A 26,930-nucleotide genomic window follows, 5' to 3' on the forward strand; every position below is an offset into this window, starting at 1 on the left:
ACATCTAAGGAGAGACATGTGGCAGCATGAGTCTGGAGATCAGGGAAGAGGCCACGGTTGGAGAGGTACCTGCCCAAGAATGATGAAATTATCAAGGGTCTCCAGTAGCCGGAAAAGGGAAGGAGTCCAAGGACTGAGCTGAAGTGGATCCTAACGTTGAGAAGGGGAGAAGGGGAGGAGGAAGCAAGCCGCACAGGGAGTCTTCTTCTCTCATGCTCTCTCAATCGATTAGCAAAATCCAGTTGTTTCTCTGCAGAATTTGATGACTTCTTACGCCACGTCTCAACACCTTCGGTGAAACCGTCATCACCACAGTTTGTTACACGGATCATTACAAGAACCCGTAACAGGCCTCCCTGCTTCCAGGCTGGCCTCCTTTCCCTTACACCATGACGCCAACACAGCAGGTGTGTTTCCCTGACGGCCTCTTTGCACTTGCAGTTCTCCCTCTAGAGCGTCACACGTCTTCCGATTTTCCCAAAATGTCTTTTTGTGTCAAAGCCTTTACCTGACCCCCCTCTTCAAAATCGAAACCTCCTCCCTCTACTATTGCGCATCTCCTTGCCCTACTTTGTTTTTCTCCATACCGCCAACCAGCAACCAACATGTATGTATTTGTGTAAAATTACATATCTCCCCCTGATAGAACGACCACCCCCCCAAAACGCATGGATTTCTGTTAATTTTGCCCCTTCTTCTGTTCCCAGGGCCTAGCCCAGAGCCTGGCACCTGGTAGGTATGTAATAAAATTTGCTGAATAGCTGCATAGTTCGAAATTTTGCCTGGCATGAACATTGGGAAAATTCACTTCTTTTATTTTCAAAATTGGAGTATATTTGTTTGTCTTCTAGACTTTTCTCTGATGGCCATGATGTCTGATAGACTGCCGGCAGGTCAGTCATATAGCAGGAGTGGCAGCGGCGGCGAACAGCTCTTAAACACTGGATAGGTGCCAGGCTGAGTGCTAAGATAGATTCAGTCTATAGATTAAACCCCGCGACAGTCCTACGACGTAGCTGTTATTATTTTGCTCAGTTAACAGGTGGGAAAACTAAGACACAGACTGATCAGGTAATTTCCCCAGAGGCACATAGCTAATCTTTTTTTTTTTTTATTGACATATAATGTATTATTAGCCCCAGAGGTACAGGTCTGTGAATCGCCAGGTTTACACACTTCACAGCACTCACCATAGCACATACCCTCCCCAATGTCCACAACCCCACCCCCCTCTCCCTACCCCCCTCCCCCCAGCAACCCTCAGTTTGTTTTGTGAGATTAAGAGTCTCTTATGGTTTGTCTCCCTCCCGATCCCATCTTGTTTCATTTATTCTTTTCCTACCCCCCAAACGCCCCATGTTACCTCTCAATTTCCTCATATCAGGGAGATCACATGATAATTGTCTTTCTCCACACAGCTGATCTTAAGCCGAGATTCAAACCCAGATAGTCTAGTTCCAGGGCCTGCGCTGTTAAATATTCACTCTACATCTACAGTAATCCCTTCTTGAATTTTTTTTCAGAGTTCGGGAATCGCCTTCACTTGGGCTAGGATGTTGTCAACTAACCTGAAGGGTGAGTCTCCCTCTTGCACGCTCTTCGTTCATCGGGGGTTTCAATGTCTTCTCTTTTTGGCCTTAAAATTATTCACTTGGACAAAGAAGCTGGATGCAAAGTGGAAATTGAGGGGATTGGATTTTTTGTTTTGTTTTCTGTCATTTGGTAACACCTCGCCATCCGTCCCTAGGGTCAGACCTAAGGTTCCTTTGTTTGTCCACTGGAAGCTTAAAAAAGCTTTGCTAACATTTTTCAGATATCCTGTCTCAACATTCCTGGCATTACTGACAGCTCCCTGCCAGTCTTTTTTATGTTGTTTGAGGTCAACATTTTCCACCTTTTTGTGCATGCACTTTTTTTTTTTTAAGATTTTATTTCTTTATTTGAGAGAGAGAGCGCGCACTAGCAGGGGGAGCAGCAGAGGGAGAAGGAGAAGCAGGCTCCCCTCCCAGCAGGGAGCCCAACATGGGGCTCAATCCCAGGACCCTGGGATCATGACCTGAGCCCAACACTGAGCCATCCAGGGGCGCCTATACGTGCTCTTTTGTAAGACCCAGCTCAACTCCGAGTGTCCCGGGTAGCCACGTTTGCCTGTTCGTCCACTGGATCACGCTCATTCAGGCAGCCTGTTTAGACCCCGCCCACTCTTTAGACCCCACCCACTCTTCTGCAGCCTCAGGAGCAGCTGAGATCGCATTAGCAGAATTTTTTCTAGAACGCCTCCAGCTGGCATTCCCATTTGGTTGATTCCACCAGTCACGTTTCCAGGCCACGGGCTGGGGTTGTTGCTGGGACCCCGCTTTCCAGCGGAGACTCCGTTTCCCAACTCACTTAAGATGAAGAACATCGCGGCGGAGTTCTGGCTAAGGGCATGTGGGCAGAAGGGTTGTATCCTGACTGCGGGGCTCCCCCACCCCACCTCACAGCCCCCCTGCTCCATCCTCGGGTTGGATGTCTCCACTCCAGCTGCTTTTAGACCCTGCAGCTTAAAGGGGCAGCCCCTCTGCCAGCCTGGGGGCCTGCGTGAGCCCTTATGGGCACAGGAAATAAACTTCCACCGTGGGAAACCACTGAGGTTTGAAAATCCGCATTCTACAAGAGCTAGGAGTATCTTTTTTTTTTTTTAAATATTTTATTTATTTATTTGACAGAGAGAGAGGTCACAACTAGGCAGAGAGGCAGGCAGAGAGAGAGGAGGGAGCAGGCTCCCCACGGAGCAGAGAGCCCGATGTGGGGCTCGATCCCAGGACCCTGAGACCATGACCTGAGCTGAAGGCAGAGGCCTAAACCACTGAGCCACCCAGGCACCCCGGAGCTAGGAGTATCTTAACCAAAGCCCGTCATACGTCTGCTTTTCCAGGAGCCTCCTGAAATCTCCCATCCTCAGTCTTGGGAATGCCCTGAGCCCTCGCAACAGTCCCACTGCCGCCCTGACCCCTGTCACCAGCTGCTCCGTCACAATCACGTCCGCATCACGTGCTTTCTGCCTACCAGGAGAGGAAACAGTGAAAGGTGGAAGCAGCTCTTCAGAGCACTGGTTCAGGGGAAGGCCCAGCCAGAGCCTCCTAAGAGAGCGGAGAGTAAGAAGAAAGTAAAAGATCCAGGAGGGAGGCCAGGGTCCTCCCTGTCAGGGAGGCAGGAACAGGCCCCGGGCTGTGTCAGGAACTTTCCTTGGGCTCAGAGGTTCTGGCCAAGAAGGAGGCCTTGTCCATCCCGCATGCGAGGCAGCAAGGAGCTGCTGGCAGCCTGGGCCTCTGGGTGGCTCCATGTGTCCCTCATGCAGCCTGTTAGCCGCAGTGACAGCCTGAGCCTTCCGAGGATGCATGGGTGTTTGAGAGCCGAGCCTGGCGGTGGGGAGAAGGCCAGACCAGGCTCAGCTCCCCAGCCAGAGAAACAGGCTCCTAGAAGGCCCAGTCCTTGGCACCTCCCGGCAGAAGGCGCTCTGTGCAGGCACCTGGGCCCCAGACCCTGAGGATGCAGCAGGGGTGGGCTGATTGGCTCCAGATTTTTTTCCCCCTGCATAAAATAAGAATATGTCAATGATGTTTGCCCTGTTTGGAAGTAATACTAAATATCAAGCATAACTGATATGAACAACGGTCATAGACACAGGGCATTTACAAAGGGCTCACCACTGTTTGAAGGGCCTGGCACACGTGAACTCAGAGCCCAAACAAGCCCGCGCAGGGGGTGCTGTTATAATCCCGTTTTCTAGATGCGCGAACTGAGGTCTGGAGGAGTAAACTATTTTTGTCTGGTATCGCACAGGTAGTCCTTGGCAGTGCAGGGGACTGAAACCCAGCAGTCCGGCGTGAGCCTGTGTTCCTGACCACTGTGTCCGGCCTCCAGGAAACACTGCCCGTTGCCGCCCGCCGCCAAGCAGCCGCGTGGAGGAAACTGTCTGTACTGAGCCCGACAGCCAGGAGCACTGACGACACCTTATTCTCCATCGTCCCGCCTTGTTTCCATGCCGAGGGCGTCGGAGAGGGTACAGGGCACCAGTCCGGGTTTCAGAGAAGGAGGCGGCTTTTGTGCGGTGGCAGAACACAGAAGGAGGAATCGGGAGACCCATGTCTGTCCCTTAGCTTTGTGATCTTAGGCCAATCCCTTAAGTAATCTGAGTTTTAATTTCTGCATTTTTTTTAAAGATTAATTTACTTATTTGACAGAAAGTACAAGTAGGCAGAGAGGCAGGCAGAGAGAGGAGGAAGCAGGCTCCCCGCCAAGCAGAGAGCCCGACGCGGGACTCGATCCCAGGACCCTGAGATCATGACCTGGGCCGAAGGCAGAGGCTTTAACCCACTGAGTCACCCAGGCGCCCCTAATTTCTGCATTTATAAAAGGAAAATGCACCCCTTGGAGGGCTGTGACAAGGCCTGACCGTGAGAAAGCCTGTTACTGTTCGTAGTAGTTAGTGGTGCCTACATCGGTGAGTAGACTGTGACTGGGAGCCAGGATTCGACTCTGGGTGGCTGGGATACTGTGGGGCAGGCGGGGGAGCTCTACTGGGGACGGGAGGGAGGGGGCGATGTCCCCAGAAGTCACTGCACTTGGACTCCCATCTGCTCCATCCTCAAGAACAAAATTCTTACCTTCCCTGAGCAGCCTTGCCTCACCTTTCCTTACCTCCTTGACCTTCCTTTCCCTGGAGCTGGAGGGGTAAGGTCATAGCAGATAACCAGGAGGATACAGCCTACGTGAGGGCAGGGCTGGCCCTTGCCTGCTCACCTGCAAGGTGCAGAACCAGCCTGGAAGCCCTTTGCTCGGAAGGTAGTTGGGAGCACGGATGGGCTGCCTCCGAGTCACAGCCTGGGGTCAGCCAGTCATGACGGCTGGGGGGCCTGAGCTCTGCCTAAAAGTTGGTCTTTCCCTACCCCTTTGAGCATTCAGCACATCCAAACCCCAAAACTCATGCTGATGAGAGTTTCAGTTTTGTTTGTCATTGTTGCTACGACTGCTGCTTGCTACAGGGTTAAGGGACTGGATAATGAGTTTCCAGCCGAGGCAAAGATGGGCATCTGGCTGGTCTTTGGGCCCTCACCGGGGGCTTTCGTGGACTCTATATTCACATGTCATGTGGGGTCTGATCCTATGGGTGATTTTTGTCCCCACTCCTGCCACCATCTGTCCAGCGGCTGTTACAGTTCCCCAGGTCCCTACTCCCTGTGGTTCCCCAGGTCCCTACAATTCATGCTTGTCAGGCCCAGGCCCTACCCCCTCCCTGAGCCAAGAAGTCCTGTTAGGGTTATCTGTACTGCAGGGGGGTGTGTGTGCAGCCGGAGCTCAGAGCCGAGAGGACATGGTGGGAGTGGGAGGGACGGACGTCTGAGGTGCCGGCCAGCCAGTGCTCATTTAAGCAAACACTTCGGAGTAGATGTTTGTCCCAGAAAACTAGAAGCATTTGCTCTGGCTGGCTCAGGAGTTTCCCTTCTTCCTTGCCCAAGTCTGTTCCCAAGTCAGAGGTGGTTCCTGCTGCTTTAGCGGGGCTTGGGGTATCAAGTACAAGATGATCCAGGTTCAGAATCTGGACGCTGAAGAGCCAGGAGGCTTCTCTGTGGGGCTCTGGGCTCTGGGCAGGGTGGAGAGGAGATGTGTTTTTCTCACTTGGGCCCCAAGACAGGGCTGGTCCTTCTAGATCCTTCAGTGATCAAAGACATTGATCAACTTGATTGGATTAGCATTTCATCTTCTGTGGTGCTAGGAAGGAAACCAGGGGCAAGGAGGGGAGGACACAATATTTAAGCTGTTTAGGGTCAAATATGAAGAGCCAGCTCATTTTTTTCTTCTTCTGAAAATTCCTCCAGCCTCTGTCAAGCAGAACGTGGACTCCCTGTCTTTCATGCATCGGAGCATCCCACAGACATTGTCTCTGTGTGCGAAGGGCCTGCGAGCACCACAGGAGCCTGGGGAACCACATCTCTACCCTGGGGCAGATGCTGGGGGAGGAGAAGAAGCCATCACTAGTGCTCCTGTCCTGGGTTGTGTGGGGAAGGGGGGCGGTAGGTCATTACACCACACACATCGCTGCCTTCCAGCAGAGGTGGATGGGAACAGCATGCACGCCCAGGTATGAAGGAGGCACGCACACTTCTTCTAATAGACATCTCCTGAGTACCTGGGATGAGCCAGGCTCTGTGCTTGAAGTCATAACTGAATAAGACCAGGCTTGCCATTTCTCCAGGGGAGAAAGCAACATGAAACAGGCCTGCAACTCAAACCAGATTGGTCTGCCGCCCAACAGTCAAGAGTACCCTGTGCATGGACCTGTTGTTCTTACAAGGTCAGCAACTCTGAGCAGGTGACCTTCTGGCATAGTCTCTATCCCCACTTTTGGAGAAGTGCCCCAGGGGCTGCATGACCACCCAAATCAGCCCCCCAAATTCAGCAACTGCTCCAACATTAGAGCTACCCCAGCACCAGCGGGGGGCTGCTCGGGCCTGGGGGTTCCTTCACTAACTCAACAGATGTCCACTGAGTGCTTAGCAAGTGGCAAGCATTGTTGCAGCTGTCACGGATGGATGCCTAGACCCCCCCCCCCCACTGGGAGGACAGACCCCTCCATCACAGGCTTTAAAATAAAGAACCAGATTGGCGTTGTGGATGCCAAGGAAGGAGAGCGTGTTTGGGATGAGCTAGGAGGGAAGTGTGGCTTATTTACACAAAGCCATTTACACAACACGTGGGGTTCACCACTGTCTTCCATGGAATTCACTTGGCACCATCCCGATCTCATTACCTCTGTCCTTCCTGGTTCCTACCTTATGAAAGGGCATCGGAAGATGCTGCCGTCAGAAATGGCCAGTCAGGACGCATGCCAGTTTCCAGGACGCGTCTCCTGTTGCCCCTCCCAGTATCTCCGCCACAGCCTCTTCCTGCTTCCCCAGGTTCAGCCCTCACTTTGGGAAACTGCAAGTAATGCTCCAGCAAATATCCTCTTCCTTGGGTTGGGACTTGCTCAGCCCGGGCCACGAGGCTGTTGTTTTTCTCCTGTGGTTGCCCTCCTGATTACCTGGGTGACTCATAGGAGGCAGCAGGCCAGCCCGGGGCAGAGGAGGAGGGGTGGGGCTCCGAGCCAGCCTGGGGCTCAAAGCCAGGGCTGACCCGGGTGGTCAGATCTCAGATCTCATGAGAGGCCACAGGAAGGAGGTGGTTCCCACATGGACATAACTGGTCTGTTTTTCAGAACTCAGCAATGTGGCTTGATAAAGAACACAGTGAGGCCCTCCAGAGGAAGGACGGAAAGGTAGGGAGATACATATTTTTTGCCCAGAGTGCCATCAGATAGTAGAGCTCACTCTCCTAGGAGAACGCGAGGCATTCTCTGTCCTCTTGGTGCCATCTTCCCGGTCAACATGGATGAGTATCCCAGACACGCCACAGGGACGGGTGGAGTGAGGCTATGTCACTAACTAGCCGCTTTCCCTACTGTCCACGACCTCCACACCCAATCTGAGAGCCAGGTCGGACTCCCTGATGGGACCTTTCCTTGTCTTAGGCAAACCTGGAAGGAAGCATGGTAAGCGCGGGCAGTGCGTCCAGAGTGGAGCCAAGATGGCAGTGAACAAGGTTTTGACCCCCACGGTGGGAAACTCTGCTTTCTCCATCTCACCTGTTGTCTCCTCCAAACACCCTAACCCTCATTAAGCCAAGACCCTAAGTTTTCACTTAAGAGGAGAAGCTGGTTATAGCCCAAAGTCCAGCAGCATTTACCTTAGGGGGTAGAGGAGGAGAAGGTGGGGAGGTTCACACGAGGACAGGAGTCCTCAGGCTCCGGGCCAGAAGGCGCCCCTCCGAGGTGCTTGGGAAGACATGGATTCCAACTCTCAGGCCATTCCCTCTCTGATTTAGGATGCGACTTTGCTGGCCTGGTCAGGCATTGGCCACATCTCAACACTGCTTCAAGCACAGAGACTGGGTTTAGGGGTGCTGTGCCCACTCTGACAGCATTTCTGTTCTGGTGTTGCGCTTGATGCTCCTTTCTTGGTGTGAACTGGGTCTAGGAGAGGAGACAAGGCCTTGCTGTCCATGTACTCCTCCCTTCCTTGTTGTTCCACACACTCTAGAAAGTTCTTTCGGGGATAGACCAAACATATCATCAACAAGCTTGAGGGCTGATGGCGATTGGCCTGCCCCACCCATAGGCCCCTTTTATCCTACTCAGAATATTTCAGCACAGACTTTCCTTAAGAAGAAGGCTCTGAGAGCTTGTTGGTGACCTTTCACCTGATCACCTGCGCCATGCCTCAGGGCCCAGATCGGATTCTGTTTCACTGCAAAGTCCTCTGGTCCACTGCAACTTGCCACCATTGTCCTCCATCACCTTGTGGATTCACAATAGTTAATAACCACACCTCTCCTGTGTCTTCCTTCGCTACTTCCTGTGTGCCCCTCTTGTCACACCCACACAAGACTTTACCATTGGGGCCAGGGGGCAGGTATAACATGGCGGCCCCATCGCTCAGAGTCGCTCCCAGTGCAGTGGAGAAGATATACAGAGACGTAAACAACCACCTCACATGGTTCCACGACAGAGATTCAGAGCAAATGCTATGGGCCTCACAGACAGCTCCTGGAGAGTGACTTTTTGAAGCAGAGGATGTGGATGGCAGGGCTCGGGCTAGGAAAAGACTGTGTGGTATAAGGCCAGGATGGACAAAGGCATGAAGACAGGAAATGGTGACTGGATATGTGGGGAACCACCAGGATGGGTCCCAACTGGGCCCTTCAAGATGGCCCAGTCAGAGCCCAGGCTCCACTCCTCCAGGCTTTACCCACTTAGGCAGCTTTCTGCCCAAGGCCATGGGTGGACAGTAACTCAGAGAGGCTGCAGGAAGAAGGCGACCGTCCCTCATCTAAGGGGCAATGCTGCCACCTGCTGGTCAGTTCTAGAAACACCGTCCCTTCTCTGCCTGCTTGATGCAAGCAGAGGGGAGAGGCCGAATGGCCCTGCCCTCCCTCTTGTTCTGCCTTTGAATATCCCCTAGTCTTGTGCCTCCTCAGGCCACTTCTCAATTAAGCCCGTCTTCCCCCGGGGCAGCCACTAGTCAAAGGCAGAGCCTGTTAATCTGACACCTTGTCCCAAATTCCATTCAGTTTCGCACACACTTGATCGGAGCCAGGTGTGGGCTGCCACACAGGGAAAGCTAACGCAGGGCCTCCCGCAGCGCTGGTGACTCTTGAATACAGATAATTCCTCTCCCAGGCCACGTCTCAGCTGAGTCCTCAAGGGTAAGCGGGAGTCAGCCTGGAGAAAAATGGAAAAGGGGATTTCAGGCAAAAACATAAGCAAGGTGGGCTGCTAGTCTGGCTCTTTGGCTATAGAAATTTAATTATTTTATTTTTAATACACTTCTTTGATGCCTCCAAATAATGGAGATGCAAACACTTCCCGGGTTTAGAGATGAAGAGAAAGGGGAACAAGTTTTCTCAGTTGGTAAAATTGGATTCTGGGTTTTAGATGTCTCCAGGTCTGTTGTGACAGTACAGGGGGCAGGTCTAGGTTTGAGGGACGCAGCCACACGACCCGGGGAGGCAGGAGGCAGAGCAGCCTTCTCCCCACTAGAGAGTTCCCCTGGCCAGTGTAGGGAGACGGCTCTAAGTCGCCATCCCTGACTGGTCCTGCAGCACCCCACAGAAGCACCCAGGCCCGGAGGGAAGGGGCTGCGTCCGAGCTGTACTGCCTTTCCAGCCTCGCAGAGTTTCCAGGTTCTGAGAATGGCGGAGGACCCTGCCCGAGCCGGCAGACCCATCAGCCGATGTCTCCATGGTAACTGCTGTTGCTAACCGCTGGCTGCAGGAGCAACACAAATTCAAACCACAGTGAGAAAATACAGGAACTCACTGTTCTTGCACACCTGGGAGTCCAGCAGATGTGTCCTGGTCCTAGGTACAAAGAAGGTCAGGGTGTGACGTCGGAATAAAATGGAGAAGCTGTCCTTATTCTAAAGTTGGTTAATAAACCTTCTGGGTGGTGGGTGGGAGGCCACCCGTCCAGGACATTCTGCAGCTCTGGGGGTTCTAGGATCCCAGCCACATGTTCCCCCTGCCCCCAGATGGCACTAGGCCTTACTTGTGTCCCAGAAGGCTGGTCCTCTGGCTCCTGAAAGCCACCTCTGTACTCATTCTGGGGCCAAACACAATGGAGGCCAAATTAGATCATGTTCTGCTCCTGCTCATAATCCTTCAGCAAAAGAAGTATGTATCTGCAAAAATATATACCTCTCAGTGGTCCCCCATTCCCCCAGGATGGAGCCCAAACTCCTTACCTGTCCCACAGACCTTGCTTGTCCCTTGGGCCTCCATTTAGCCTTTTTCTGAATCCCCACTTCTGGGTGTGGCCCATCCTGGCCCTGAGCACACTCTCAAACTACCCACCCACTTCTCTTATTTGTCTCGCCACACTCTGGACTCCATAAGAACAGAAACTGTGTGGATCACAAGCACTTCTGTGAAATCAGCCAAGCACCCTGATTTAAAAGAGGATATTCAGCAAGGTTTCTTAAACGAAATGCTCTCAACACAAGACCTAAAGGATTGGAGTGTAATTTCAAGAAGAGCAAGCGTGGCAGCATGTGCAAAGGCCCTGGGGCTGGAAAGAATGTGGCAGGCCTAAGAAGCACGCTAAGGACACTGTGGCTGAGATGTAGAAAAGGAGTGAGCAAGTGGCATAGAATTTGGTCTGTTAGGTTCTAAGTGTTGTGGGAAGTCACTGAAATGTGTTAGGCTGGACAGAACTATTATCCTATATCCACCACGTCCTCTTACCTTTTCGCTCTCCCTGAACACATGCTCTCTTCTGAGAATACTTCCCTCAGCCTTTTCCAGTGGTGATTATTTTTCTCAGCCACGTCCCTCCTACCACTGGGTGGGGCAGGCGTCTTCCTCTTTCCTTCTTGCTGTTTCAAGTCATTCGTCCTTAAAACTTCCCAGCTTTGAAGATCGAGTCGTCAGTCCGCAGCACCCCCCCCCCCACTGGTCCAGTCTCCCACAAACCCACAAACCCCAGATGACAACCCTTCCTTCTTCCTATGGCTCTTAGCACCTGCTCGCTGTCACTCCCACCAACACCATCTGTCATCACTCTTGGGGCCACCACTCCACGTAGCTGGCTTCTCAGTTCTCTGGGCATCTCTCCCCCTGCAATCTTGTCCTCACCCTATCTCAAATATTCAAGTGCCTATCGTCGATAGTAACTCTACCCTTTCCAGAATCTCAATTCGGTGTGTTTCCATCTCTGACCAGCACCTCCCAACATCCCAGCTCAGGGCTCCTGAGATCTCATCACCAGCAATCCTTCTCGAAGTGAATGGTTGCCTCTACCGCTCTTAACTCATACCCCACTCCCCTCAGGTTCTCTCTCCCCACCTCCCTGGCTCCAATTCCATGGTTTATCCTTGAATCACTTCTTTTTTCTTATGACCTCATCTCCAGTGTGCGTCTCTTGCTTCACTGTGATGACGTTTGGTAGAGCTCTAACCGGGTAAACTCCCCGTCTGAGCCCACTCCATGCCCGGGCCCACGCAGACCCTGGCAGCAGGAAAGAACTCGCTCTTCCTGACTGGTCATGACTGCTAGTTGCCGGGCAATCGCGGACCCATAGGCTGTCCCGCTCTCCTGGATGAATCCTTCTTTCCCTGCAGGCCCCCCCACACCTCCTGTTCCACCTGCCATCTTCACCAAGACCTTGTTTCCTATTGCAGCTAGAAAAAGCAGGCTGAGAAACAGCACTTTCTCAAGATCCCACTTCTGCATCTCCCCACACACCTGTCTGTGTCCCTGTCCTCTAACTACCCCCCCCCCCCCCGAGATGAGCTGCCTGTGCAGAGGCCAACCCCCGCTCACGCACTGGATCTCATCCCCTCTCACTCTCTCAGGGACATCACACCAGCAGTTCCCTCCACTCCTGCCTCATCACTGTTTCCTTCTCTACTGGGTCATTCCAAACCCTACTGTTCCCATCCTCAGCTCTCTCTTTCGGTGAAACTCCTTGAATGAACTGTCAGTGCTCATTGGCTACCATTCCTCTCTCCCCTGAAATCTTCTCTAATCAAACTGTTGAGGCCCCTGTGGCTAAATCAAACAGTAAATTTATAGCCCTCATGTCAAGTGAGCTCTGGGTAGCATTTGACATAACGGATCACTTCCTTCTCCTTGAACCATTTCTTCTGTTGATCTCCGGAGCATTGCATCCTTCTGGTTTCTCTTCAAGTCCCTGTGTTCTCTACTTTTCATCTTGTTTGCTCCTCTTGTTTGTTCTCATCTCCTCGCTTCTAAGACTCTTTCCTTGGAACTCTTCCCTTCACTGGGTAATACATTCTCTGGGCAACTCATATAATCATGTGACGTTAAATGAAATCCATACATTGATAATTCTTTAAATTCTATGTTCTACCAAGATCTCTGCCTTGAAATCAGATGCCTATATCCAACCCAGTACTGATATCCATTATCTCTTACCTATCAATTATCAATTATCTCTAGGCATTGTCCAACCCTAAACTCCTTGATCTTTTCTCCTGAAATCTATTCCCCAGTGTCTTCCCCATCTCAGTTAAGGGCAACATCACTCTTCTAGTTGGTTGGGCCCCAAATCTTAGGGTTGTCCTTGACCCTTCTCTATCTCTTGCTTTCACATCCCATTTATAACCACATCATGTTAGTTCTAATTTCAAAATCGATTAGGAAGTTGACCATTTCTCACCATTCATAGTCATCTTAGTCCCACCCACCAGATTACTGCAAAGCCTCCTAACTGGTCTTCTTGAGTCTGCTGTTGTTCCTATCAGCTTTCTTTTTTTTAAAGATTTATTTATTTATTTGACAGACAAGTAGTCAGAGAGGCAGGCAGAGAGAGGGGGGGAAGCAGGCTCCCCCACTGAGTTGAGCAAAGAGCCCAATGTGGGGCTCAATCCCAGGACCCTGGGACCATGACCTAGCCAAAGGCAGAGGCCTTAACCCACTCAGCCACCCAGGCGCCCCAACCTATCGGCTTTCTTAAAGTAGCAGTCAGACTGCTCTGGTTAACACATTACTCATGACAAAAGCCAAACTGCTTAAAATGACATGCAAGACCTTACACAATCTGGCCACGACCTCATCTCCTTCTTCTCTCCCCCTGGCTCACCCTATCACCCACCAAAGCCTCCTCCCCCCCGCCCCCCACATGCTAAGTATGTCCCCACCTCAGGGGCTTTGCATGGCTCTTCCCTGCCCTGCCTTCTCCCAGACATCTGTACACCTTGCTGTCTTGCCCCCTTCTGGATTTTGCACAAAAGTGATCCCTTAATGCGATCTAGCTCTGCCATGCAATTCAAATTGCAACCCCCACCCCCTCACTTCCAAGCCCCTTGCCACTGTTCGATTCTTCTCATAGCACTTACCAACAGACCCTATAATTTGCTTATTTATTACATTTATTTTGCAGGTTGGGGGCTTATGATGAAAAAGAAAAGTTTATTTCTCTCCCATGCTACATGTCCTCTGTGGGTATGCACAGAGGGTCGACTCACTGCAGCCACTCCGGGATCTGGGTTACTAGATGGTGGAGCTAACACCGTCTTGGATGTTGCTGGTTGCCAAGTGAGAGGGAAGAGGGAGCTTAGAGTCTCAGTGAGAAAAACGCACGTCCTGTCTGAATGACACCCTCATTGGCCAGAAGTAATCACATGGTCCTGACTAAGCACGAGGGGCCAAGAATAAAACCCTACCATATTCTGTGAAGGGGGACACTGGAAATATTTGGTGGACAACATCACATGATTACAAAATAGGCGATATTTACTAAATGAACAAATGAATCACTTTGAGGGAGTTAGAAACATTCGCCTTTGACCAAGTCTTATCTCTTGGAAATGGAGGAAGGGGAAGGAATATGAGTCAGGCATCAGTGACTAATGCGATGTATAGAGTGTGAGGAAGCTGGGTTTGACTCCCAGATTTTCAGTCTGGGTGAGTGGGGAAAGGGTAACAGTGATGAAAAAACAAAAGGCAGAGAGGGTGCACACGCAGATGTGTTCCCACGTGTGTGCTAGGTAGGGTGTGGACGAGACATCTGCATTCTGACCTCACTTGTTGCTAGGTAAGATGTGATATTTTGGCATCAGGCCCTTTGCTTGGGACACTGTTTCTCCTTTGTGGTCAGACACTGGGGACCTGCCCAGGATTCCTTCCCTGCTCTGAAGACACTTGCAGGCTGTTATAGGGGCAGAGACCTGCAAAGGGACCGTCAACAAATATGGAGATTGAGGAGGGATTTTAGGGGAATGGAAGGCACTATGCATGGGTCATCTCACAACATCCCATCAGTGAATTATTCTTATAGGATTTACCATTAAAGATACCTGTCCAGGACCATGCCCCTCCCAGAGCTTCCTGTACCCGGCATCCGAGTGAGGGGGAGGTAGACAGACCTGGCTTCTGGACATGGAACTCTATTCATGTGCTCATTTTCAACTACAAATTCAGTTTCTTTAGTAGACACAGGGTTATTCACATTATCTCTTTCTTCTTGACTAAACTTCGGTAGTGAGTTTCCTTCAAGGAATTTTTCTATTCTAATCCACCAAATGTATTGGGATAAAGCTGTTTGTAACATTTCCTCATTATCCTTTTAATGTCTATAGAAATGCTATAGCTCCCTTTCCTGCTATTAGTAGTTTTTTTTTTCCTCTCCACCTCTTTTTTTTTCCTTTTTTACCTGATCAGTTTGACTAGAGGATTGATTATCAATTTTATTGATTTTCTCAAAGAGCTATCTTTTGGCTTACTAGTTTTTTTCCTATTGTATTTATTTTCTCTCTTATTTATTTCTGCTCTGATGGTTATCATTCCTTTTATTCTACTTAATTTGGATTTACTTTGATCTTTTTCTAGTTTCTTGAGGGGGAAACCGAGGTCCTCATCTGAGACCTTTCTTCTTTTATAACATAGACCTTTCATGTTAGTATGAGTTTCTCGTGGCTTGACTTTGTCTCTAAACTCTAAAGCCAAAAACAGGCATTGGCACATAGTAGGTATGAAATATTTGTCAAATGAATGAATGAATGCCTCCTGTCTACCCAAAACCCTCTGAAGGGTTCCCATTTTATTCCAAAGGAAGCCAGGTCCTTCCACCATCCTCAAGGCCCCACCAACCCGCCCCTTCCTACTCCTCTGGCCATTCCTTCTTTCCCATCCTCAGCTACACTGGCTTCTTTGCTGCCCCTCAGACAAGCCTGGCGGTATCTGAGACCGGTATCTAGTCTTTGCACGTACTGTTCCTCCGCCTGGACTCCTGCTCACCCCAGCCCTGCTTCTCCAGGTAAAGAGTGATCTATGTCTTTATGCAAAGAGTTTCTGCCATCCCTCAAACTCCTTTCCCTCCTGGCTCCTCCTGGATGAAGAACCATGGCTGAAGACCTGAATCAGGACCCTCTGGGTTCCGATCTCCACGGTGGCCCTGTCTGAAATCATCATACCTCTGCTGTAAACCCCTCCTTGCTCCAGCACCTTGGGGTGCCCTGTCAAAAATCAGGTCTGTTTCTGCAAAGCCAAGGACTGGGGTCTGAAGAGGCATCTTCACCTCGTGGGGCACAGCCCCTGGCAGATGGTTGATACTTGTTATTCTGAATCCGAGACTCTAACTTTATTCATGTTACGTAAGGACATCACTGGCCTCACTGTTTTCAAACGTAATGACATAAAACTGTGCAAAGGGTGTCTTTATGTTTTATAACCACTTACAATTTTGTTGGTGTGTCTATCTCCATCTTCTGCCCACACGCTCTGGTTCGATTTGCCAGAGATTTTTATGGTCTTTCCACTGCTGGGAGGTGGGGGCAAGACCACTCCTCAGTTTATCCTGGCCGGGAGAATCCACGAGGTCAGAGTAATACTGCATTCCAAGGACCTTAAGGAGAATTTCTTTCCAGAATCGCGGCTTCACACCCAGGGCCAGAGCATTAAGAAGAGAGGTTCTGTCCTGCTATGCTCAGCGCAGCAGTTGAAAAGCAAAGGGGAGGCATGTTTTCATGGAAACCTCAAACGCCTTTCCTGTGAATTACCTCTGTGTTCAGGCAGCCGAGCTAGACAGCTGCGAGGAAAAGCATGTGTGTTTTGTGGGGGCCTTGGAAAGAAAAGGCCCCTTGTACCGTGGCCAGTGACTGTAGGTGGTGTGGCCTAAGAGGACAGGGGAGTTGGAGTCCAGAGCTCCCGGAGGCCGAAGCCGGAATCCCACTGGCAATGAGCAGGCGAGCCAGAGGCGGAGCCAGAGATCCAGGAGGCCTGTCCCTGCGCAGAGGGGCGGAGTGAGGGCTGCGCCCCCAGCACCCCCGCACCGCGCCCCGCTCCCGGAAAAGGCCACGAAGAATATGGTGTGAAATTCCTGAGGGCAGTGAGGCCCCTTCCATCCCCTTCTTTTCTTGGCAAACTCAAACTCATCCTTCAAGGCCCAACTCAAAAGGCATTTTGGGGGGAAAGACTTCCCCAAGGCCCAGGCAAAAGCACTCTGCCTCCTTGCAAACCTGAAGCAAACCTGAAGCAGCATCGCAGGCTGGGGAAAGCGGGGAAGACAGTCAGCGGGCTCCGAGCCCTCCAGCACACTGCTGGGAAACCCTGAAGGCAGGACCTAGCCTGCTCCTGGTTCCCCTGCCTTCTCCCCCCCACCCAACCCCACCCCCAGTGCCTGGCCTGGAGCTGTGCTTGTCGGTGTAGCTGGGACTCCTGCGTCAGGATCCTGCCGGGGCTTGTTGCAATACGGACTCTAGGATCCCTCCAGACCTGAACGATCTCTGAGACTGTGGCCCTGGAATCATCATATTTCTCCAGGTCCCCCCATTATCCTTATGTACAGCAAGACTGGTACAAAGTACAGTGTTTTTCAAATATTTTTGATCAAGAACCAAAGCAAACTAGAGTAAGAAACACAGCCTTCGTTGCAATCCTGCACATACATACCTTTATAAAACTAAAATTAAAAAAAAAATACTTGCAACAACTTTCCCTTACTATGTGTGAGATATTCTGATATGTTCTACTCTATTTTATTCTGTGCTACTCCATTCTATTCAAAAAAGAAGGCTGGTTGTGACTCACTGTCCTATGCACAGGTTTTTGTCCCGCAGTTTGAAAAACAGACAGCGATGCTCCAACAACGTTTGATGAATGAATAAATGAAAGATGGAACAACTGAGTGAATTTTGTCTCTCGGCAACTGTAAAAACAGAGCGGCTGCGTTCGATCATTTCTAAGATCTTTTCATTCAGAATTCTGAGACCTGATGCCTTCTCGTCCATTTCCAACAGCTTCATCGTGCCCCAGGGCTGGGGATCCTTAGTCAAAATGATTCCCGCTGATACAAGATGGCGGAGTGTTCTATTTAGGTTTGTTAATTAACTAAAGACAGGCAGCGTCTTCCCTGCTAGCCTCCCCAGACTTGCTGGGGAAGGACCAGCCTGGAAGGACCAGCAAGGGCAGGAGGCAAACCTAAAGCACGGGAGATTCCTAAGTCCTGTCTGTGGTGTTCTTTCTTTGTCTTCCACATGGTCACAAGGTTGAGGGGGAGGGTGGGAGTCTCTGTGACCTGGAAGGGTGTGTTATCCCCAGGGCAAAGACAATGTGTTACTATGTCAAGAGAGAGAGTAAGTGTTTGAGTGTTTGGCCCGTGGTACCCAGAGGGCTCCAGAACCCTTGGAGATCCCCATCCTGCTGCTAGAGTCTCGTCCTCTTAGAGCGTGGGCCTTGGGCTTTCCCGCTCATCTGGGAAGGTCACCACAGCACAAGGTGGGCCTCGAGGAGCTAGGAAGGGGCTGGTTTTCTTGGAGAGTCACCCAAGAGGTTCCGTTTCTTATAACTCATCCATAGGGTAAGACCTCGGGAGAGCTGGAAAAGAGAGTTCTGGTGGAGACCAGAGGTGGGGTTCTCCACTGTTTGGACTATAGTGGAGGCTAGTTCCCACCTCCCCAGATTATGTTATGATTATCTAATATGGGCTGAGTGCTTGTGTGCCGCAAGGCACATCACCTCATTTAATCCCCATAACTCTGTCAGGTCGACACCTGTTACTAACCTTAAGTTGTAGATCAAGAGACAGGGCAAAGAAAGGTTAAGTAACTTGCCCATAGTCACACAGCAAGTGTCAGCAACTAACCCACACAGCCTGACTCTAAAGCCTTCATCCTCGGTCACTACACTCTGCAGCCTTCCCCAGGGGCAGGTGGTCTTGTCAGCCAAGGGTGATGGTGTCCACTTGATGCTCTTCTGAGGGAGGTGCTGGGCTGTATTTGGAGTCATCACCGTGTCTTGTCGTCCTGTCTGGAGCACGAACCTCCCACCCCTGTCACTGATTACACGTGTTGAGTGTAACAAGAGTGAAGAGCCCCGGCTTATGACGTCACTATTTTGAGGCTATCGTAGTCCTCCAAAACACCTGCTTGACTAGCTTCTCGGTGGGGATGCTTGGGATAAGGAGACTGGTCTCAGCCAGAAAAATGGCGGCTTTCTGGTGGCTGGTAATTAAGGAAAATCAATCCAGAGGAACGAGGATGGGAGAAAGACACCATCAAACTCCCACCAGTTCTAGGATAAAAATAATAATACGATTTGTTGAAAAACTACCAGATGGCGGACACTGGACTAAATTCTTTAAAAATATTGTTTCGGGGTATTTTCACAACAAGCCTGTCAATGACAGTGTTCTTATTCTCATTCCACAGACAGAAAGACTGAGACTCAGAGAAGTTAAGAAAATTGACCAAGGTCATCCAACAAGTAGAACTGGATTTAAAGTCAGATGTGTCTAACCTAAGGTCATGTGCTAAGTTCCTATCCCACCTATAGTTCTGCTTCTTGCTTATATACCCTTACTCAACAAAGTTTGATGGCTAAGAGAAAAACAACAATATTTAAAGTCTCCTGTGTGGGGGGTGTCTGGGTGACTCAGTCGTTCGGACATTTGACTGTTGGTTTTGGCTCAGGGCATGATCTCGTGAGTCTTGGGATGGGTCTTTGCGCTCAGCACAGAGTCTGCTTGACATTCTTTCCCCCCTCCCTCTGCTCCTCCCCACCCTCTCGTGCTCTCGTGCTCTCTCTCAAATAAGTAAATAAACAAACAAATAAATATTTAAATAAGTAAATCAAGTTTCCATTGAGCTTGGGACACTTAAATGGCTCCAACTAGGCTCCATTAAGGAACATCAAGCATGAGGCAGGGCTGCCGCAAGAAAGCGGGTTGGTGACAGCTGGCAGCAGTGCATGGGGAGGCCTGGAGGGGAGTGGGGTCCAAGCTGCAGAGTCTCATGCATAGAACTTGGGAAGTATCTCAGGTTCTCTCAGAATCCCTATCTGACCCAATGTCCAGACACAGCCACCGTTCACCAACTCAGCAAGGTGCTGGCATCCCCCAGGATGGAGGTCAGACCTGTTTTCTACCCATATCACTCAGTTCCCCCGAGCCAGCCATGTAGTTCACAGGCACTGCTGAGCCCCTACGTGGTACCTAGTGGAGGCCAAGGGCCTTCTCCTCTCCTCACTGCCGTGTAATCCTCTCTCTATCACTGCTTTATTCCCTTCTCAGACAAACAGGCAGGAGGACCCTTATTTTTACTACTGCCGGGCAGGGCAGCTGTAGGAAAATGCCAGATTTTGAAGGCCAACGTGGAAATAAAAACAAATAAGGAAAAACAATGTCCCTTGTTTCTGCACCTAAGGGATTGAGCAGAATGATATAAATTCTGAAAGTTCTTTGAAAGGTGTGTGTTGGGGGGGAAGTTGGGGAAGTTGTGGTCCTACAGGAAAGTCCTTTAACTCCATTATCTGGCGGTTCTTCCAGCAACTGCTGGGAAGACCGGATGAGACAGTGAATGCGCTCGTACGGTCAGAAGTGGGAGGCATCCCGGAAACAAGACTGGTCTGAGCAGCAGGTTGGCCAGCGATCTGAGCAAGACCCAGAATGCAGTTCCAAGATTGGATCAGCCCACTGGGTGCCACTCATCATGATGGTGAATTCTCATACACGGAAAAGGTGCCCAACACCTCAAAGTGGGATTTTAGAGATGGTTAAGGAGACTTCTTAGGGTAGGTGACTCCGGGAGACATTATTTCTCTGTGTAGGTAGCATGCAGGCCACTCCTTATCGCATTCACTGCTAGGTGGCCTAGCCGGTAGGGGAGAGACAGTAACACCAGTGTGCCTTGAAAACCAAGGAGGAGAAGTGAGCAAGTTAATGTAGAAGTCCCTGGTGTATGGTAATTCATTAATTGTTACAGATTCTAGAAATAAAGCATGATGAGAAACAGGCTGTCCAGCCTGGACACTAAGCAGTAGGCATTCGCTGGCATCATTGTCCGTTGGGCAGCTTTTCTGTGGGAAGGGGGTCTTCTGAGAGACTGCCTGCCGTGACCACACATACCCAGGTCACGCAGCCTTGCGGGGGAGGAACTAAGACTTTTCAGGAGGAAATGAGGGTGCCACCGGGCAAAGGGCAAACGCGCAGGCTCTGAAGGGACAGCGTGTGGGCCGCTTGTGCTGTGCGGTGACGAATGGGACCCTCCCAGCTCAGACCCGTATCACAGCTCGTCTATGTAGAGAACGTACCAAGCTGTCTGGCCTCAGTATTCCCCGTCTGGAAGTGGGAACAACATCGGCAGGAGCCGCTCCATCGGAATGTAGTGAGGTTACTGGAGACGCCGCCTGTGGTGTGGTCTGAGGAAACACCCAGTCCATGTCCACAGCAGCGACGCCGGGAGCACGGAGGGACACGCACAGGCTGAGTCCAGCCCCAGCTCTCACCTCCACAGGCCCTTCCTGAGGAATTTAGCTGCTTCCCTGCCAAAGGGCGTCTGAAGCCCAAGCCTGCACAATATGGCCACTTGGGACATTTTGAGCAACCGTGTTGGGATGTGGGTTGGTGGCAACACCGTCTGATAAGTTGCTATGGGAGATATTTTATTTTAAGGGCCTGTTTTCCCCTCCGCCACCACCCCCACTGACAGTAATGGTTCTCACCCTCTTTTGGATCACGGCCCTTTTGAGAATGTGGGATGGCTAAGGATCTTCTTGCCTAAACAGTGTGTATATGATGTATCTGTAGCGTTCCACACTTTTGATCCTGTAGGACCCCCATGATGGGGACGCCATTGTCTGGTGCCATCACATGGGGATTCTCATTTCACAGATGAGGAAGCTAAGGCACAGAGTGGTTAGGTAACTCGCTCAAAGCCACACAGCCAGTGGGTGGTAAGGTTCAAGGCCCCTCCCAGAACCCTGCTGTCAATTAGTGTACTTTCTGGCCACCTAGTGACGTCACAGGTACCACACTCCCATCTCCTATTTTAATGTCCTGATCTTTCACCTTAATAAAGACACATTAGACTTGAGTGGGTAGAAGTTCCGGACACAGTAAGTCTCATATCCTGGGCCGATGTTTTTCTTTGAAATGAACCTGCTTGAGAACCAATGCTGAGAGATGAAGACAGGTCTCAGACAGACCTAGCATCCGTATGAATAAGGAGATAAAACAATCTCCGTGCATCCTCCCCTACCCCCCGTGAAATTGCTGTGGGCCTCTCTGAGCTGAGTACTTCAGAAAATTATAAGAACATCACTGCTCAAACCCCAGCACTACAAAAGGTGGGCACCATGGGGGGAGGTAGTCCTGCCTGCCAGGGAGGGGGAAAGCATCCTTCCCCAGGAAGCTCGCATGTGACAGCGGCCTATGGCCATACAGGGGCAGGACTGAAGGAGGGGCTGTTTGCTTTGCTGGCAAGAAGAAATGAGAGTGAGCAGGACGGAAGGGCCACCTGCAGGAGGACTGAGCAACCTTTCTGAGGGAGGAGGGGGCGGGAGGGAGGCTCTGCCAGGAGGGGAGGCGGGAGCAGAGGGAAGGCAGGATCGTTCAGGCAGTGAGAGAGGGCAGCCCCGCTCTATTTCCCAAGCTGCTCTCTGGGATGCAGGCAGGAAGGTCGAGTGTATTACACTGGCCCCACCTCCTCAAGCTCTCTCTGCAGCTGCTGGACTGGACACAAAAGCGTGAGGGACAGAGACACCATCTCTGCTGATTTGTACCAAACTCAGTTTCCAAGGGACTGAGAGGCCACATGTGACAGAAGCCAGGGTGGGAGACTTGCGCCGCGGTCTGCATTTCCCAGGTAAGCAACTATGTGTCAGAGCCAAAGGTAGACAGCGAGGCCTAAAGGCAGAGGAGAAGCGGGAGGTACCTGCCCTGGGGTGGACCTAGAACAGTCTATGGAAGGGTGGCAGGGAGAGGGGCAGGGGCTGAGCTGGAACAAGCCCTCAGGCCAGGCTCCTGCAAGGTGTCCCCGCATGAGGTGGGTAAGCGGAGGCTGCGTTTGGGCCACTCCTGGCTGGCGAGGGTGGTGGAAGTTCCAGGCTAGGGCAGGGCTCTGACAGCCGCTGAGGGTCAGCGTGTCTGGAGAGCAGCCGCTCCAGCCACAGTGTGGCACCCGTGTTCTTCCGGACCAGGAATATTTGTGTAGCCTCGGCCAGAAAATCCCACCCTGAGCCCCTGCCATCCCCTTGGTCTTGTCCGTGGTCAAGAGAGGGCTTCCCCATCTGAGAAGACAACCTTCTGTCAGGCTTCTGAGAGGCTGTGAGCTGGCGGAGCGCTGCCTGCTGCCCGGAGGAGGCTCACCTGTGGCTCAGAGGAGGGGGGATGAGACACGTGTATAAAGTTGGGTCCGAGTGCGGGAGGTGAAGTGAGTGGTCTGCACGCAGTTCCATCTGAACATGCGCAGCGTGTCATCCCAGAGAAAGGAAGAAGCCCAAGGAGTCAGTTTCAGTCAAGTCCAGCATCCCTTTGCCGTCCGTGCCCACGGACCACAGTCCCCGATCAAGCATGCTGGCCTGAGCACACCATACCTGGCTGGCTAGCGCTGTGTCCTTTCTGTTAACCAGACACGCACGCACACAGCCACTCTTCTAAGAACCAGTGTGCCCAAAGCACATTGAGCCCAGTTTCCTGCCCAAGGCTATGCCAGCCACACTCGGACCTGTAATGGGGATAGAGAGGGATGTCAGGGGACAGGAGCAGGAGTGGTCCCTGGGGTTCAGGCCATAAAGGGACATAAGATGCTGGACCCCAGCCACCATGGCATTATGCCCTCCGTCCAACCGTGGCTTCTGCTCCCAAGTACAAAGTGAAGATTCCTCCCCATTGCTCCCCTCCTGCATACACACACACACACACACACACACACACGCACACACATACACACATGCTCACAATAACTGGGTTTATGATCGGGCAAGGCAGTTTGATGAGGTGGGGTTAGGATATGGCCTTATTATGTGCCCCTTGACCATGAAACTCTATGACTGTCCGTCTGGACACCTCCCAGAAGTCCTGCTGGGGGGGAGGGGGGACTGAAGTATATGGGACAACGCACTAGTCATTGGAAGTCAGCCGTGTGCAAGAGCTTCACACAGACCATACAGTACTACCTCCCATCTTTCCGGTGAAAAAACAAGGCTGAGACACTTGCTGAGGCACAGGCTTGTGATTTTGAGGGTTTGGCACACATCTGTTGAGTGAATGACTACCTCTTGCTGGTAGGTGATACAACGCATCCTGCCCGATGGGGAGCGCATCGGGGCCACCAAGGGCAACGGTGGCTCCTCTTATTCCGCCGGAGGCAGTGGAAGGTGGGCGGAGGAGGGAAGAAGGAGCTTTTCCTTTTCTGAAAGTAAATGCTCAGTGACTAAGACTCCTGACCACCCCAGGCCAATGGTCTCCACAGCGTGTGTCCTGGCCTCTTTCTCTGCAGAGGGCAGTTTGGGTCAACACGAGGAGGGAGGAGCCCAGTGGTGAGGCCGTGCAGCCAAGCCTCCTTGGCCCAGAAAACACAAGGGGCTTTGATGCCTGCAGCAAGCAGGGGCTCTCCCCCCAGGATGCTGTGGCTGCTCTTGGGCATGGCCCAGCCCCAGGGCTGGCCTCAGTCTGGAGGCCACATCTCGGAGGGAGTACCTCCAGCTCTGGGTTTAACATAACGGCCTCCGAGCGAAAGAGGGCTGCTGTCCCTGAGCCGTGTGGCCTTGGGCAGATAGGAAACCTCATTAGACCTCCCTATCCTGGTCTGTAAAATGGAAAGAATATGAAAACGGTAACAGCATCTCTCTTAATGGTTGCTGGGAAGAAGTTGTGCGTGCTCAGCATTTTACCTGGTTCCTAATGTCTGCCCCGAAAGTGAAACTACTAGCATTACCCCCTCTGAGTTTCCCAGAAGGTTCTCTCCAGACAAAAGCAAACTCAGCCCCCTGGTCTGAAATTGCCCCTCACCCCTAGGCCTGTAGGAGCCTGCCTCTTGCTCCAGCGACTCCTGTAAAACAAACGGCCCACACAAACAATCCTTATTCGCCAACCTTAGCAGGCTTTCTCCATGTCTTCAAGCTAAAATAAAACCACTTAGAAAATAAAACTCAATGGCTTCCTTGTCTCATGCCTTGCTGTCAAACGCTAAGTCAATGCTTCTCGAATCAGGGTACGCACACAGCTGGGGGCCTGTGGGGTTTGCCAGAAATGCCGTGGGATAAATATGGCACACTTGGGGAAAAGTGAAACGTTTAAACTGAAGGTAACTGAAAACACTGTCTTTGTTAAAAAAAAGGAAAAAGAAAAAAGAAAAAGATAGTACTTAGTGGAAAAGAAAAAGAAACACACAATGAATGTGTGTGTATGTATATACATACATGTGTATATGATTTACCTAAATTAAAAATACATACATATTGCAGTGTATGCCAACTATAATTCAATAATAAAAATGTTTCTCGAAGAATACATAAAAGCAAAAGACATATATTAAGCAAACAAACAAAAAAAATAATAACCTTCCTTTGTGCAGGTATCCTGAGCCAAGCAAAGATTCTGTCTAGGAGGAGCAGGACGAGACGTGCCTGACGTCATGACACAGGTGGACCCCCAGGAAAGGCGGGGCAAGGTGTCTCCTCTCTGCAGCTTGAGTGAGGAAGCTCATGACCCCCGGTTTCCGAGCGTGAGCTTAGACCGAGAAGATGAAGATGGTGGGGAGGCAGGAAACAAAGGGAACCCTGGGGACCCTGATCTCCAGGTCTATCCAAGAAACAGCTCCCAAGGGACTCAAGACAGTCCTGACTTGCCCTGGCATCATCCACCCAGCCAAGAAGAGAAATTCTCCAGGTCCGTTAGTGCCGGAGGCGTCGGGAAGGAACCGACAGTGACTCCGCCCGGAAAGAAGGCCGGCCGGGGAGGAGGTGAGTCCAAGATCACCCAGACCCAGGACTCCCCTGGACCAGGCACGCCTCCGGGGACCCTCCCTAGCGACCTCTCGCACAAGCTGTTAGGTCGGACGCAACCGCGTAGGGACTCAGTCCCCGCCAGAGATGATGGAGACTCCAGGGCGAACCTGGACGCTGCCTTGGGAGTCCCATCCAGCTTCCCTGAGACGGGAAGAGATTTCTGTGCACAGAGAGGCGTAGACACGTCCCCAGACAGCTCCTCTCCGATGTGTTTCCCCAAGCCGGGGGGCAACTGGGACCTCCCCACGCAGGAGACGCGCACCCCGGCCCGGGGGTCTGCCTGCCCAGCCAGTCTGGCAGCAGCGGTGCTGGCCAAAGCGCGGACGGGCAGGAAGGGCCAGAAGCCGGAGGGTGCGCGCGAGGCGGGGCAAGGAGAGGGGCTTCCCTTTAAGTGCCTGCGGGGAGGAAGGGCCTTCCAGAAGCCCAGCAATCCTCTGAGTCCCTCGCAACCACGGGGCACCAAGCCTTATGCCTGCGAGCTGTGCGGGAAGACCTACTCCCACCGGGGCACGCTCCAGCAGCACCGGCGCCTGCACACGGGCGAGCGGCCTTACCAGTGCCCCTTCTGCGACAAGGCCTACATTTGGTCCTCGGACCACCGCAAGCACATCCGCACCCACACCGGCGAGAAACCCTACCCGTGCCCGGACTGCGGGAAGGCCTTCGTGCGTTCCTCCGACCTGCGCAAGCACCAGCGCAACATGCACAGCAACAACAAGCCCTTCCCGTGCGCCGAGTGCGGTCTGACCTTCAACAAGCCACTGTCGCTGCTGCGCCACCAGCGCACGCACCTGGGCGAGAAGCCCTTCCGCTGCCCCGCTTGCGACAGGGAGTTCGCCGTGGCCAGCCGAATGATGGAGCACCAGCGTGTGCATTCGGGCGAGCGGCCCTTCCCCTGCCCCACCTGCGGCAAGTGCTTCACCAAATCCTCCAACCTGATCGAGCACCAGACGCTGCACACTGGCCAGAGGCCCTTCAAGTGCGCCGACTGCGGCGTGGCCTTCGCGCAGCCCTCGCGCCTCGTGCGCCACCAGCGCATCCACACCGGGGAGAGGCCCTTTCCTTGCGCCCAGTGTGGCCAGGCCTTTGCCCGCTCCTCCACCCTGAAGCGGCACCAGCAGATCCACTCCGGGGAGAAGGGCTTTCTCTGCGCCGAGTGCGGCAGAGCCTTCCGAATCGCCTCGGAGCTCGCCCAGCACATTCGGGTGCACAACGGGGAGAGGCCTTACCAGTGTGAGGATTGCGGCCAGGCCTTTACCAGGTCCAATCATCTCCAGCGGCACCGAGCCAAGCACAGCACCTGCAAAAAGGAGACCATCCCCTCCTCCTCTGATGAGTGAGGGCTTGAGCAACTAAGTCTCAGGGAAGGTGAAGACACTGTCGGACCTCACTGCTTGGAACCCTCCTTCATGGACAAGCCCAGTCACATGGTAATGTCACCTAGCCCCACTGGTTAGCCTTTCCTCCCAGTGAGTCCCCGGCCATGGGGTGATCCATTTGATAAATGTATTTGATTTCTTGTGTATAAAGTAACAGGAGGACTGGCACCTAGGTGTGGGGTTTCCTATCCATCTTTCTTCCAAAGCTCAGAGGTCATGCTCAGTTGG

At 52.0% G+C, this 26,930-nt stretch overlaps 1 protein-coding gene across 1 annotated transcript; it reads left to right on the top strand.

Moving 5' to 3' along the window:
* The first annotated feature begins 24,950 nt into the window (after positions 1-24,950).
* Positions 24,951-26,663, top strand: ZNF648 (zinc finger protein 648). The gene has a single exon (XM_045982536.1). It carries the CDS (start codon positions 24,951-24,953, stop codon positions 26,661-26,663), a length of 1,713 nt encoding a protein of 570 aa, XP_045838492.1.
* The last annotated feature ends 267 nt before the right edge of the window (positions 26,664-26,930 follow it).

Source organism: Meles meles, chromosome 17, assembly GCF_922984935.1.
Source record: "Meles meles chromosome 17, mMelMel3.1 paternal haplotype, whole genome shotgun sequence".
NCBI lineage: Eukaryota > Metazoa > Chordata > Mammalia > Carnivora > Mustelidae > Meles > Meles meles.